The sequence below is a fragment of the Penicillium odoratum genome, assembly GCF_028828045.1.
Source record: "Penicillium odoratum strain IBT 22623 chromosome Unknown utg000005l_segment0_segment0, whole genome shotgun sequence".
In the NCBI taxonomy this organism is placed as follows: Eukaryota; Fungi; Ascomycota; class Eurotiomycetes; order Eurotiales; family Aspergillaceae; genus Penicillium; species Penicillium odoratum.
The window spans coordinates 1,893,570-1,907,895 of NW_026643147.1; the positions used below are offsets into that span (position 1 = coordinate 1,893,570).

General features: G+C 48.4%; 5 protein-coding genes across 5 annotated transcripts; 1 reads left to right on the plus strand and 4 right to left on the minus strand.

The window, feature by feature from the left end:
* Nucleotides 1-222: 222 nt before the first annotated feature.
* On the plus strand, nt 223-2,048 carry N7520_006261 (uncharacterized protein; the record flags this gene model as incomplete). Its single annotated transcript, XM_057140195.1, has 6 exons — nt 223-348; nt 409-476; nt 528-880; nt 928-1,192; nt 1,242-1,543; nt 1,594-2,048. 6 exons carry the CDS (start codon nt 223-225, stop codon nt 2,046-2,048), a joined length of 1,569 nt encoding a protein of 522 aa, XP_056994201.1.
* Nucleotides 2,049-2,103: 55 nt separating this feature from the next.
* Nucleotides 2,104-3,579, minus strand: N7520_006262 (fungal specific transcription factor domain-containing protein; the record flags this gene model as incomplete). Its single annotated transcript, XM_057140196.1, has 1 exon — nt 2,104-3,579. The coding sequence occupies one exon, from the start codon at nt 3,577-3,579 to the stop codon at nt 2,104-2,106; it is 1,476 nt and encodes a 491-aa protein (XP_056994202.1).
* Nucleotides 3,580-8,480: 4,901 nt separating this feature from the next.
* N7520_006263 (uncharacterized protein) lies at nt 8,481-9,029 on the minus strand (the record flags this gene model as incomplete). The annotated part of the gene is made up of 1 exon (XM_057140197.1): nt 8,481-9,029. The coding sequence occupies one exon, from the start codon at nt 9,027-9,029 to the stop codon at nt 8,481-8,483; it is 549 nt and encodes a 182-aa protein (XP_056994203.1).
* Nucleotides 9,030-9,426: 397 nt separating this feature from the next.
* On the minus strand, nt 9,427-10,322 carry N7520_006264 (Zn(II)2Cys6 transcription factor domain-containing protein; the record flags this gene model as incomplete). The annotated part of the gene is made up of 3 exons (XM_057140198.1): nt 9,427-9,956; nt 10,009-10,198; nt 10,263-10,322. The coding sequence occupies 3 exons, from the start codon at nt 10,320-10,322 to the stop codon at nt 9,427-9,429; spliced, it is 780 nt and encodes a 259-aa protein (XP_056994204.1).
* A 970-nt stretch (nt 10,323-11,292) lies between these two features.
* On the minus strand, nt 11,293-14,067 carry N7520_006265 (M1 family metallopeptidase; the record flags this gene model as incomplete). The annotated part of the gene is made up of 3 exons (XM_057140199.1): nt 11,293-11,418; nt 11,482-13,849; nt 13,916-14,067. 3 exons carry the CDS (start codon nt 14,065-14,067, stop codon nt 11,293-11,295), a joined length of 2,646 nt encoding a protein of 881 aa, XP_056994205.1.
* Nucleotides 14,068-14,326: the final 259 nt, after the last annotated feature.

A 14,326-nucleotide genomic window follows, 5' to 3' on the forward strand; every position in this document is an offset into this window, starting at 1 on the left:
CCACATGAAACAAAAGTACCTGCAGAGTTTCCCACTTTGGTTAAGTATGCGACCCAACAAGACGCTAATTAAGTTTGAAATCAAGGTTTTGCGATGGAGATGCGTTCCAGGTCTGGCCTGAATCAGGGGGGAAGGAATTAACTTGCATTGGAATGTTCTGATTGTTTTCCCTGCATAATGGCTTTTATTCCCTGAACAACTACTTTACTACTAAAAAGTAATATGGCTTTGGTCCCATCCAAGGATGATGCGACCGTATTGGCGGCGCTTGGCCACAAGGAGGAGTTGGATCGACAATTCACTCCATTTTCCATGGCCGCCAATGCCATCATTACCGCAAGTGCTTGGGTATGGATCCATATATTCCCTTCGTTGACCCTCAGTTGCCTGGAAAATTGACTTGGTTAGACGGCGATCATAGGAACTTTCATCACCTCAATCTATAATGGCGGCGCCGCCGGATTGATCTACACATGGTATGAAGTGGGGAAACACTCTGGAATGAATATGCATCTAATGAATCTCAGGATTGTTGATAATTTCTTCTTCCTCTTCATTGCCTTATCCATGGCTGAGTTGACTTCGGCTATGCCGACTGCTGCGGGAGTCTACCACTGGTCGGCAGCATTGGCTGGTCCTAAATACTCCCGACCGGTTGGTTTTCTGACTGGATACTTCAATATGCTAGGATGGACTCTCGGACTTGCTTCATTATACTCGGTCGCTGGTCTTGAAGTGACTGGGTTATATCAACTCTACCACCCAGAGTATGTCAGTAAACCCTGGCATGTGTTCGTGGTGTTTGTTGTTCTCAACTGGTCTTTTGCGGCATTTATTCAATTTGGTAACAAGATATTACCTTATTATACCAAGTTTGGATGTATGTGGACATCTATTTTTGGAGAAATGACACTAACGGAGATACAGTATTCATTAATGTCGGCGCTTGGTTCACCATCATCGTTTGTCTCGCCGTTCTTCCCAAATCCCATTCGACTAGTTCATTCGTATGGACCGAATACACCAATTCGACAGGCTGGCCAACGGGTGTGAGCTTTATTCTGGGACTTGTCGCTCCAGCCTTCTCAATCGGTACAATTGACAGCTCAACACACATGGCTGAGGAGGTGCCCAATCCTTCAAAGAACATTGCCAAGACAGTGATGGTTCAATGGTTTGGCTCGTTCATAATGTAAAGATCCTATGTATTTTCTTGAAGGAATCCTGCTAATACTGATCAGGGGTTTCTGCTTCCTCGTCGCCCTCTTCTATGCAGCCGGCGACCTGGATACCATCATGACTGCCTCCGAGGATAATTTCCCCGTCGCAGGCATCATGCAAATCGCATTCGGTGATACAAGGTCAGCTTTCGCGTGTGGTCTTGTAATCTTTATCGCCGCCATTCCCGGCTGTATCGGTGCTCAAATTGCGACCGTGCGATGCGTGTGGGCATTTGCCCGCGACGGCGCCTTGCCATTCTCTGATTTCTTCTCCAAGGTTGACGAGCACAATGTAATGCCTGCAAGAGCGAATATTTTGATCAGTAAGTTGTGTGACCCTTTATTGAATTGTGTCGCTCATGTTACTTTCTAGCGTTGATCAGCACTGCGTTGGGAGCGCTGTACGTTGCTTCGACAGTGGCGTTCAATGCCCTCGTTGCTTCGTACGCTGTCATGTCTTCCACGTCTTACGGTATAGCCATTGCCGTCCACTTCTTCACCGGGCGCAAACGAGCGCCGCCTGGTTGGTTCTACCTTGGTGATGGAATTGTGGGCTATGCTGTGAATGCTATTGCTCTGATCTATATTTTCGTCTCGAATGTTTTCTTTTGCTTACCATATGACCGTCCACCGGTTACAGCGGCGACCATGAATTACACATCACTTGTGTCCTACGGCATGGCGATCTTGGTCGTTGTTTGGTGGTTCATCGGGGGTAGCAGAATCTACAAGGGACCAAAATTGTCCTCGGAGACATATGAGGTTTTGGAAAGGCTTGCGGATTCAGAGACTGTTGAGGTTAAATCAACAGGGAAAACTGAGGCCTGACATTGACAAAATTTAGATTGATATAGAAGGCAAGTCGCTTATGTATAAACAATAATCAGAACAGGACAATGTCTTGTGGATAATTCTCCAGGAATATATCCCATCTCTCTGTCGCTCCGCTCTCCCAGTATGCATGCATGGCCTGGCGGGCGGTTTCCACGTTCCCCATTCCGAAGGACTCCATTTTCGCAATCCTCTGCTCAATGATATTTCTCTGATCCTGATCATCGGTCTCACACCCGACCGTGAAGACGGGCCACAACGTCAAGATATTCGACGATGATTCCCGCGGAATCATCTGAATCGTCTCGATGATCATATGAACCGCATAAACCGCCTTGGTATGGTGCTTAGGCAGCTCCTGCACACGACGGTACAAGTGAAGCAGGGCCGTATATAGAAACGCCCGGTGAATGCATTGCATTTCCACCGCTCGTTTCCTCGTAGCTGGATCAGGGTGATTCACCAAATTCGGATGCGCAGTCCGGTTATACAGTGAATAGATCAGACTCTCCATATCTCGAAATTCTTCCAGACTTTCTTCTCGCAGTTGCGTGTCAACCTCCTCATCCTCGGAATTGTCATTCACGGCCATGACCCGACTTCTCTTTTGCTGGATTCTCGCCATCTGCCCGATGCGCGAAATGATCGGGATCAGATCTAGCGAGTAGCCTGTCCACTCGTCGATATAGGTGTCATCATCGTTGGAGGACCAGTAGCGCCCGCCGGGGTTCGAGCTCTTGCGTAGACCGGAGACCCCGGCGAAAATGTCCAGGAGCGCATACCACTTGATCACGAATGTTTCCATCGGGGTCCTGGCGTCTTCGTCGGATGAGGATTGGAAGGCGGATAAGATTAACTTGTTTGCGCCCGTCAGGTGTATTCGCCACGTGCTTAGATCGCCGGAGATCACGTCTGATGTGCATAATGCGAGGGCAGTGCTGATAGTCTCCAGTTTGCCGGCTTGTTTTGGGTCGAGCATCGCCCGTCTTAGGCCATTCAGTGCTGCGTTGGTGAACTTGGCAATACTCCTCTCCATGTGGACGGGCATGTCCTCGTGTCGGCGAGCATAGTGGGAACAGGCACATGCGAGGAATGCGTTGAGGAGATGCGGATTTGACATGGCTGATTGGAGAAGGTCTTCCCGCAGAGGATTTCCCGTTAATGAAAGAGGGAAGATCACGTCTGCTGTTGTGTTGATGTAGTGGTGGAGGAAAAAGCGGCTTTCGGGTGAAGCGCTGAGCTGTGCAGGGTTGTTGGAGAGTGCATAATGAATTCGCTGCTGAAAAGGAGATATGTCCCAGTAGTAGTTCGGTCGTCCATCGGAGTCTTTGTCTTGCTGAGGTCGCTTATTGAAAGGATATCGTCGAGCCAGAAATTGCGAGAGAGTTGTGACTTGATTTGCGTCTAAGGATGTAGTCTCTGAAGTACATTTCCAGTCGATATTAATCTCTTGTGTGATAAGTCGTGGGTGCTCCCTGTTGGTTGATTCTTTTGCACTCGTGCCTAGATCAAGGACACTCGCGCCCATGGGCATTTGTCTCTCGAACACCCATTCTCCCGAGCTTGTGCTCGACGTAGAGAGGATAGACGGCCTTCGATCGGACGATTCCGAGGAGGTGGAAGCACTAGATGCATTGTGAACTTCGGGCGGACTCTGAGAATCGCTCTGCGATTCACTCTGGCGACGATTCTTGAAAGGTCTCCCGCCCGTCCATGAGAGTTTGAACTCATATTTGCACTTTTCCGGTCGGTGTTTACATCGAATGCAGGTTGGTTTACCCTCATCACACTGCAGATGTGATTAGCCATTGTTATCTTTGTGCACCCTGCAGCAAGACCTGCAAGCAGATTTAATCCCTGCTACCTTTATTCTCCTTCTTTTGCACTCCACGCACCCCGTTCTCATTTTCGAGTGGGGGCGGATCGACCGAGTGGCTGTGTGGCCCTCGGGCATACCCGCGGCATCCATAACAAGATCGCACAGGCATCAGCTGGTGATGCGAGATTGAATGAAGATTCGGACTCTCTAACTCCAGCAGATTATCTAACATGGTGAACTCGATGATTCTAGACCGGCAACTGGCGCCCTGAACTTTGAGTCTAGCAGTCGAAGTGGAAAGGATAATCCGATCGTAGGCCAATCAGACCTAAATTGAGCGGGGAGCTGCATGATTTGAGCAGACGCCAAGCACGGTAATTGGTGCGGATAACTGATGCCAATCCGATTGTCGGTGATGTAATTGGCTTCCGCACAATGTAACCTTTGGTGCATCCAGGGTTCACTGCCATCTTTTGGGAGCCCACCAAGCCACAAATTGTAGCTTTCCAGGGGTGAAACATATCCTGTCACTGTGAGGGTCTAGAAACATGATACATCGTCAGCCAATTTCTTCCATCTAATCCCGAGACTCTGGTCTCGTTCGCATCCCAGGGACTTGCAGCCTTGCCATGGCCCAACATGGCCATCAGAATCCAAATAGTTGCGGAAGCAGAAGTGTCAGGATAGTTCAATGACTGAAGCCTAACAACCGAAGTGCCAGATTGAACTATAACATGACACTGAGTTGGACAGGGTTAAGGTTGATGCTAAAGTGATGGTTGAAGATCTGAGAGAAGCTAATGGGCAACGGAGTTTATAAATCCCCCGCTGGGCCATTTCAATTCAGCCTTACAAAGGTATTTCTTTGAATCCATTAACGAAATATTGTTGCTGTTCTCGTGCCACTCTATTGACTATTTGATTGGCTGTGTAAGGGCGGAATCGCACCCAATTACCCGTTTCAGTTTAGTTCGGCGGCTCTGCAGAACCGCGCTGACTTGTACATTTGAGGAAGTTATATCGAGAGAGATCTGCACTCCATTATGACAGGACAAATGATAGGACAAAGGTGTTAACACTCACTAAAGCCCCGCCTTTCCCACCGCCTACAGTACCTATCCAAATTACGTGTTAAACCCTACTATATCATTTTGAATGTGTGACTGACTGGAAGAACTGATTCGATATAATGGGTGGTATAATCCTTATTATGCAGTGGTGAACCAGGGACAGAAAGTTTTTTGGCTAGCAGAATATTACATAATCGAAGGGGTAGATGATAGTTAGAATAGACCTTTTCATATAATATTTATTGCATATGTGATTGAACATTTGAAAACATTGAAGATACTATACACATATCATAGACTTGGCGCCCTCAACAGATCGATTTGGCAACCTTTCAAGGTTGAGTCCGGTTATGTACTTCACAAGTGTTACAATATACATACTCCAAGGTTATTTCCCTGTAACCAAGATCAGAAGTTCAGACCACACATACCCATTTCATGCTGCCTTGAAAACTTTGCAGCTGAACTTATCAGAAAGATTCTTGCGAAAAACTCCACAAAGGAACATAAGCAGGCGATTGAAAACAAATAGGCCAACGAAAAGGCCTATAGCTCCGGTGCTGAACCATATCCATGGTCGCTCTCCGATCCACGTGAGTACCTTTGTATCCGCTCGATGCCAAGTGCTGCTTTCGAGATCAGTGATAAATGACGCTAGCTCAGTTGCATTGAAGACCTCTATAGACTTTGAAGGTAATGAGGATTGTTCAAGCAAATAGTTCTTTACCACCATTGTCAAAAACATGGGGCCTGCAGATATCATTATTGCACTGTGTGGTTGGAAATGAGCCCAAGCCCGAGTGAAAGAATGAGAAATTGGCAGTTGGGTGATTGCAGCTGCATAGACAGGATGTCTCGCAGATGTGACCAACAGGTCATTCGTGACGCCCGTTGGTAGGGTTGATTTGAAAAGCGCATAATCTTTTGTCTCTTTAGATCCGAGGTCCTGAACGGGGAGGGTTCGATTGCACCAGGTATCCATATCCAAGTAAATACCACCATAGTGATACAAGACAAAATAGCGAATTGAGTCGGCACGCTGAATAGGGAAAGCGTAGTCATCCCATGTGTTAACGAACCACGGATAGTGATTAGCGAGGAAATCCCGAGCTGAAGCGTCGGTCCACAGCTAGCAAGAAAGGTTTAACGGTTAGTGACATTCAAAAGAAGAGGGCTGATATATTCTGCACGATGCATTAGAGTTGCAGACTAGACATATGAATATACCTTGTATTCAAAGCCTGAGTAAGCTTGCTTGCAGCTCTTTTGTGGCTGCACCCACTGATCTGGAATCTTCTCTGTCGCAGTGGTTTGGTGCAAGATGAGTGGCACATGACTCATGTGAGCAGTGCGATTCCGAGCAGGTAAGACACTAGGGTCAGGCAGAGCCACCCGAGAGCCGAAAAGCTCTTCATTCCTGCATAGCAGAGTAATTAGAGGCTCGAGGGTATGAAGTAACAGTCCAATAATCATTAGGTCCAACAAGAGGAGCAAGACTACAGCCTTGCACGTCCAATTGACCCAAGGTATCACGCGCTTCTCTCCCCATTCATGCTCTAAATTTGTTTCGATATGCTCTTCATCATGGATCCTTTCATATTTGGCGTGATATGATCGGAAAATCAAGCTGTGGAGACGTCTCCAGAATTTCACCATACCGATTGGAGAATGTTCTGTGTACTCGTGCTATTTCGAGCAATTCTGAATGATCTGCATTGAGTTCCTGAGGAATGTGAAGGGTTCCATCCTTTATGCAACCAACTAGAATCGATAGATCACGTGGCTAGTAAGGACACGAAGTTTTGTATATGGTTCTATCTATCCTTCCCCTTTAGGTTGTGACACTTGGAGTTTTTCTTGGCTGCAAGCGTCATTGGCAACGCAATGTAACACATCATGTGGGAGTGGCGGGTTGTTTGTTCGGGCCCGATCACGTTTCTGACAAAAGCGGCCCCAATAGCGGCCAACGACCACTGACCGGTCGAAATGGATATTGTTCCTCGGGCACAGCTCTAATTGAACCTTGGAAGCATTGGCTCATCAACAGCCGACCTATCATTCTTCAATCCGAGCAAAGCTTAACAAGTTCATGCTTGTGCATCCACCCAATTAGTAGATTGTGCGTCGTAATCACTAGCAGCTTTCCAGTAACCACCAGGAAATACGACCGATTTACCAAATCATGAGCGACATTCTACGAATGAGTACTAGGTAACTAGTAGTCACTGGACTCTTGGTCTCATACAAAATGTCTTAGGAGTCAAGACCCACTTTAATAGCCCGTGAGTCTTAAGCTTGTCTTTCGTAACTCACAACGCCTTTTAGCTTCTTCCCTTCTACATAGCAGTACTGTCGCCATGCTCGCTTCCTCATCTCCGTAGCTTCGGTCCTTTATAATGTGAGATATAAGCTCTGAAAGAAATATTCGCCAGCCAAGGATATGGAAGTGAGGGCTCTAAGCCTATGGCATCAGTCCTTACTCAAAGAGCACGGAATGAGTTGACTGAAATCTTGCTTCAGAAATAAGCTAGTATTGAACCAAACAAATAATTCTGGGGTTAAGATTTTTCTTCTCCGTTGGACTACATACACGCTACCCATTTTTTGGAGTCCAGAAAAGCAACCAATGTGGGATGTGTGATGTTTTACTTCAGTGCTGATCAAAGTTTTTCCAATTTCCTGTATCAGAATACCCATCAAATGGTTGACAGGAAATTTAAGACCGAAAACGATTCTATAGAATAATGAATCCTTAAAAGTGTATGCCTGGCGTTGCCACATGCATCGGCCGAAAGATAAATGGGCTGAATCCGCCACCCACCGCGTTTTCCTAATTGAGTCGACCTACGCATATCCCGATCGATCCAAGTTTCAATCTATGTCAAGCAATTAGTGTTAAGTCAGGAGGGGAAGCTTCCTAGTCTACGATTCCAAACGCGAAAATAAATAAGTTTAACAAGGTATCCAAAGTCCAATAGAGGGCTCTGCCTTCCTCCCAGACAAGAGAAATGACTCGTCACGATACGCAACATCTTTCTTTGACCATAAAGAATAATCTGGTCAAAGGCACCATCTCCCTCAAGAATTTAACTTGCGTCCGGTATGATTATCGATTCAAGTGGCTCATTCATTCATTGACAGTATTACCAGTGGCCAACCCTACGAGAACGGCGAAACTCTCAGGCTCATCTCCCCCGAAGATGTCAATCAGATCTCAATCTCACATGGCCAAAGTTCAGTAGTATCGATCTGCGGAAGTGCAGCATTTGGCCTAGGCATTAAAGGAATGCTTGACCTTTGCCTCGATGGGAAGAGCCTGATCACTTCCTTGTACTGGAGCGGACCTTGGAAATGCTTTGGAAATGAGCTTCATCTGGTCAATGTTGACCAGGAGCATTACGTCGTTCAAGCTTCTTCCCCTCCATGGGAAGGAATATTGGGAGATATTTCTGTTGACATCAGAGAAAGATGCGCGAGTGACTCTTTGCAATAACATTGATTGTGACTTGAAGTATCTTGGTTCATCAAATGCTGGATTTGTCAAATCGGCAGGATCAGTTTCCCAGACCGATGTAATGCCTCCCTCCAGCACATCCCAACATCCACCATATCCCAAATTTCCTGAATAATATCCCACTGTCGTCGAAAAGTTCCAAGATTATACCGTTGGACGGCTTCCCACCACTCAATCCATGGCTGACGGTCAACAGCCTCGCAGGCCGCGATAAAACCAGGCCAAGACATAGGAGCTCCGTATTTCTGGTTCTGTATATCGTACTGCTTCTTCTGTTCCGCGATAGTGAGGTTTTCCCAGGCGGTCAACACTTCTTTCTGGGGATTGATCAGGGGGTGCGGTTCAATAGACCGGTGATACAGGATCAAAACAGCGCTGTGGAATGCGCAGGCTTGCCGACTGACAATTTCGAGTGGTCCTGCTCCCGAGTTGGCTAGGTGGCAGTCGTCTGTTGCCAAGCTCCAGGTAAGCAGCTCAGCTCGGAGGACATCGCGAGCGTTTTGAAGTGAGCTAGGGATGTGTTGTCTGTCGCATAGCTCCAGAGCTTCGGAAATCTGGCAGGTCCGATGAAGCATATTTCCTAGAGTAGGAGTGATTCCGTAGATTTATTCGATGTGAGTGTCACTACTGTTAAATAGTGGCTTTTCGGAACTCCAGTCATCGGTGGTCTGGGTCACCTGCAGTTCCGTTGACGTAGATCGGCCAAGAAGAGTCAGAAAACGACATATACTATTAACCGGCTGACTTGAGCTTTTGAGAGAATTTGATCCGTAGTATTCTCGGAGCTGTTGGCAACCTTTGAGGTGAATTGGAAAATCGACATCCTCGCCCATGATTGTCTTTAGGTAGCATATTAGATCAGTCATGACAGAAGTTATGATCAAAGACTCACATCAATAGTCACCAATGATAGCATTGCTGTCAATTGGACGGTTTACAGATGCGAATCATTGATATCAACGAGCGCTGTGTTCAAGGCAGCCAGGGCCTTGGTCCTATGTTGAAAGCCCAGACGGTTATACCGCTTTGATCCACCACTGAGATTTCGAAGATGAAATGCAGCTGATGAAAGAATGCCATGAAATATTGCAGTTGACGCAGTCGACGATGGTGTTGGGTGTGGGCGAGAAATAGATCTAGGCGCCCTTCAAGAGCGAACGTATTGTAAGTGGTTCGCCAGGGATTCTCAGGATGAATTACTGGCTGGAGAAGACCGGCAACATGATCTTTATAGTGGAATAGAAGAAGCGCGATCTCTGAATCTTGAAAAAGAGGCAGGGAAAGCTCAAAGTGCGGTGTAAATTGCTTGTAAGATACAACGGATGTTGGTTTTACAAGCTCACCATATTCGTCTGCATCTCCGACAGATACATCGGTCGAAGGAGCATTAAAAAGAGAAAATGGCCCCATAGAGATCGTACTATACGGCGCATCAATAGTATCGAGGGTCGATAAGATCTTGTCAAGTTCATTGTTTGGCAAATAAATCGAGCGGGTACGATCTATAAAGATGAGTTCCGAGTACCTTGTGGGAATCATCAATAAAATACATACAGAGCACAAGGCTTCTACGACGAATCTCCCGATCCTCTCGCTTTCCTGTAACCCAGTATAGATTCACATCATAACCGGCACATTCTAGCCCAATTCGCTCGCAGACACCACATCCATTCTCTTGGCGTTCATCGCATTTGATCTTCCGAGACCTGCAGGTCCAGCATCTGTGCTCAGTAAGCGAAGAGGCCTGTCATGTTCCTCACGGATACAATACCCTATATAAGTCACCATTTCAACTTCTTCAGCCGTACAGGCCTGGTGGCGCGCGAGCGGGGCTTGACAGGGTGGGGAGATCGGCAGTGAAGGTCCATCGCGGGGGAGATGACCAAGGGGCCAAGACACAGAGATCAGCCTGGAGGGAATAGAGAATCAATTTAGTAAGCTTATCACGCTCTCGTTTGTAGCTCTGAGTCGTAATCGGCTTATCATGATAACGGCTGACGCCAAGGTGCGGGCAGGGGCCAGCGAGGATGTTGTAACTTATGATTGGTACTTGATCGTACTTATGGGATGAGAATCGCTGAGAAGGGCTATAAATAATGAATAGAACCTCGGGAGAGACATTATCAAGTTCAATTGTTCTTTGCAAAATGCATCTCGCTGTCCCTCCCGTGAAAAGAGAGTCAAATCCTCAGAGAGGGTTCAAGACCTCAACCAAGTCTCCATCAAACGATCATCATAATCCATTACCAAGACAGTTCAGGAAGTTGTCTGGTCCATTCAGATATCTTACTTCTTTAAGTTCAGTCCTTCCAAAATACAAATTTTAGGCAAGTCTTTTTTTTGGTAAACACTTGATTCTGTTCTAACGGCTTGGTATAGGACGGACTGGAGTACCCTGCTCTTCATATTTCAAGAACATGATGCATCTCTGAGGTGGCGCTGATTACAGTGTTGCACATAGGATGAACCATCCATGGTATCTAGGTAAAAGATAGCTAGAGGCTCTCCGCCGCGTATTTCGTGCGGTGGCTAGAATAATTGATGTTTCTACTATAATTCCTGCACCATTTCTACCCTCCGCGGTGTACGTAAGTATTAGCACTTGACAATAAAATTTTTGATATTGTTGCCTCGCTCTAGTTCAGAACCATGCAGTTCAAAGGCTTAACCCATGTTTAGTAGAGAGTGGAGGATAGCGAGAGCTCCGACAAAATAGAGCAGACAAAACCTGTATGTCTTTGCTCACAAAAGTTCGCCCAGTAAAATTCAGATAAAATCAAACCCCGAAAAAGACCACCGTTTCCCGGCGCCAGGCCCGAGTTAACTCATGAATCAAGTTCACAGCTTACTCTGGAGGTACTTGTTGTTGCTCAACCAGGACTCAACATCCTCTCCGTCACGCTTGACCCAGTTAACCTTGGCGCGGATGGCGTCAAGGCTCTGCTCAACAGCACGGTCGTAGCCCTGTAGGGTAAAAAGTTGGTTAGATACGCGATAAAACAATACAATTGATGGGAGAAAACTGACCTTAGTGTCCTTGGAGGCAAAGAAGGCCTGGACTTCCTTCAGTTGGGCCTCAGTGCTGAAGGCAGTAGTGCTAATCTGCACCACACTGCCCAGCATACCGAGAGATGGAGGCAAACGCTTGTAGATACCGTCCCAGTTCTTCTGAAGCCAAGCCCAGCGAGCCTCAATACCGGCCACAGAGCTGCTGAGACCGCCCAAAGGCTGGTAGATGTCCTGGTTCTTGACCTCGTTACTCGAGGCCAGATCGAGAGTGCGCTGGATGAGAGCCGGGTCCTCCGAGGCACCAAGAGAACGCAGAGCGGTGTTTCTCTCGTCAGAAGTAGGGGCGTGGCGGAAACGGTCCAGCACCACCTCGTACTCCTTGACGCCGCCATTCTTCAGAGCGAGGGTGAAAACGCTGCCACGAATGTTGGGGTGGACGGCGGAATGGTCGCCAGCGGCAAAGCGGGCGAACATGTCCTGGGCAGCCTTGATGACAACCGGGTCGTCGGCCTTACCGGCGGAACCGAACATCAGAGCCTTGAGCTGCTGCAGGATGTGGTCGTCCTTCTCGGAGAACTCCCAGCCCAGCTCGTGAGCCTTTGCGGCAACAAGCGAGCGCTGGAAGGCCTTGAGCGCATCCTTGGTCTTGGCATCCTCGAATAACCAGGCACCACGCAGAGAAGCGATACGAGTAAGCATTTCAGTCCAAACCACAAACTCGGACTCGGTATCGAGACCCTGGAGGAGCGACAGCAGACCGGAGGTCTTCTGGAAGCCAGAAGCAGACAGAGCACCAGAGTCGGCAATCATACCGGCACGGTCCTCAACGGTGAGAAGACCATCACGAGCAGCCTGTCCTAGCTTGCGAAGGCGCTCAGGAGAGTAAGAGGTACGGTAGATGGCGGAGTGGTCGGCATTCAGCTTGAAGAAGTCCAGGTCGGGGACCTTGAATTCACCCTCACGCCCAGTCAACATAGTGTTCTCATCGATGGAGTCCTTGGTGCGCAAGCCGAGCATGCAAGGGTAAAGGACCTTGTCCTCCTCGGGACGGACATCACCAGTACGCAGGAAACGGTTCTGTTTCACGCTGATGGACGAGTTTTCCGGGTTCTCAGTCACGGTAACGACGGGGAAACCAACGTTCTTAGTCCAGATTTCCATGACCGATTCAACAGGCTTACCACTGGCGTTAGCCAGGGCAGCCCACAGGTCACCAGTCTGGGTGTTGCCGTAGGCATGCTTGCGAATGTAGTCACGGACACCCTGCAAGAACACATCCTCTCCCAGGTACTTGGAGATCATGCGCAGCACGGACGAACCCTTGGAGTATGAAATGGCATCGAAAATCTGGTTGATCTCATCGGCACGCTTAACAGGGACCTCAATGGGGTGACTGCTACGCAGCGAGTCGAGCGACAGGGCACTCTGAAGGTTGTCAATGACATAAGTCTGCCACACCTTCCATTCTGGGTAGAAGACATTGCACGAGTACCACGACATCCAGGTTGCGAAACCTTCGTTCAGCCACAGGCCATCCCAGAAGTCCATGGTAACCAAGTTACCAAACCATTGGTGAGCCAATTCGTGTTGGACAACCTCGGCGATGCGCTCCTTTGTAGAGGCACCAGTGGTCTTCTCGTCCATCAGCAGATCGACGATGCGGTAGGTAATCAAACCCCAGTTCTCCATAGCTCCGGCGCTGAAGTCGGGCACTGCCACCATGTCCATCTTCGGCAGCGGGAAATCATTGTCAAAGGCCTTCTCGTAGAAAGCAAGGGTCTTAGCCGCGAGCTCCAGAGAGAAGCGTCCATGTTCAATATCCTGGTCGGGGGTGGCGTAGACGCGAACGGGCACGCGGAAGTTGTTGGTCTCGACGTACTTAAGGTCACCCACGATGAACGCAATCAGGTAGGTCGACATTTCAGGCGAGGTATTGAACTTGACACTCTTCTTACCACCATCAATGTCGGTCTCGGACGCAACATCCATGTTGCTCAGGCAGGTCATGCTCTTGTCTGCAACCAGGGTCACGGTGAACTTGGCCTTGAGAGCAGGCTCGTCAAAGCAGGGGAAAGCACGGCGGGCGTCCGTCGGCTCCATCTGAGAGGTGGCAATGTACTTGGTCTCGCCATTGTGCTTGTATGAGGATCGGTAGAAACCGGCCATGTTATCGTTCAGGATACCAGTGAAAGTAAGCTTCAGCTGGGCATCGGACCCCGCAGAAAGGGCCTGCTTGAACTTGATGGTTGCGGTCTGGGCATCCTTGTTCATGGAAATCTCAGGCTTGGCTTCCACCACAGCTCCCTTTGACAGGACGGTTGCACTGTGAATATCGATCTCATTGGAGTTGAGGGAGATGAAATCGGTGTCTTCGGTGACCTGTAGGCTGAACAAAGAATGTCAGCATTGCCCCACCCCAACAGCTTTCAATCCTTTCCATGGCATGACCTACTCAATCAGGACGGAACCTTCATATGTAAACTTCTCAAAGTTAGGCTCGAGAGTCAAGTCATAGTGAACGGGCTTGACATTGGTGGGCAGGACCTCGCGGCCCTGCACATTGGTCGAGCCGCCTGAGACCTCGTCACGACGGGAGTGACACATTCTGCGGTATGAACAGTATCTTTTGGAAGTTTGAGCAAGAGGGGAGGAACGGAGGCGAGAAGGTCTTGGGAGTGTCGGAGACCGGGCGGAATGGAAGAGGGGAAGGGGCGATCTGGCGGATAGAAGCGGTGGCTTTGCTTTTGAATGAAGCAGCGCACGCGTGGAGAAGCGGCGCATTAAGGCAACAAAACCCCTCAAAGGGAAATAAGCGGGAAAGTAAAAAGAAGGTAGCGGGGACTAGCGCCCAATAAAAATACAG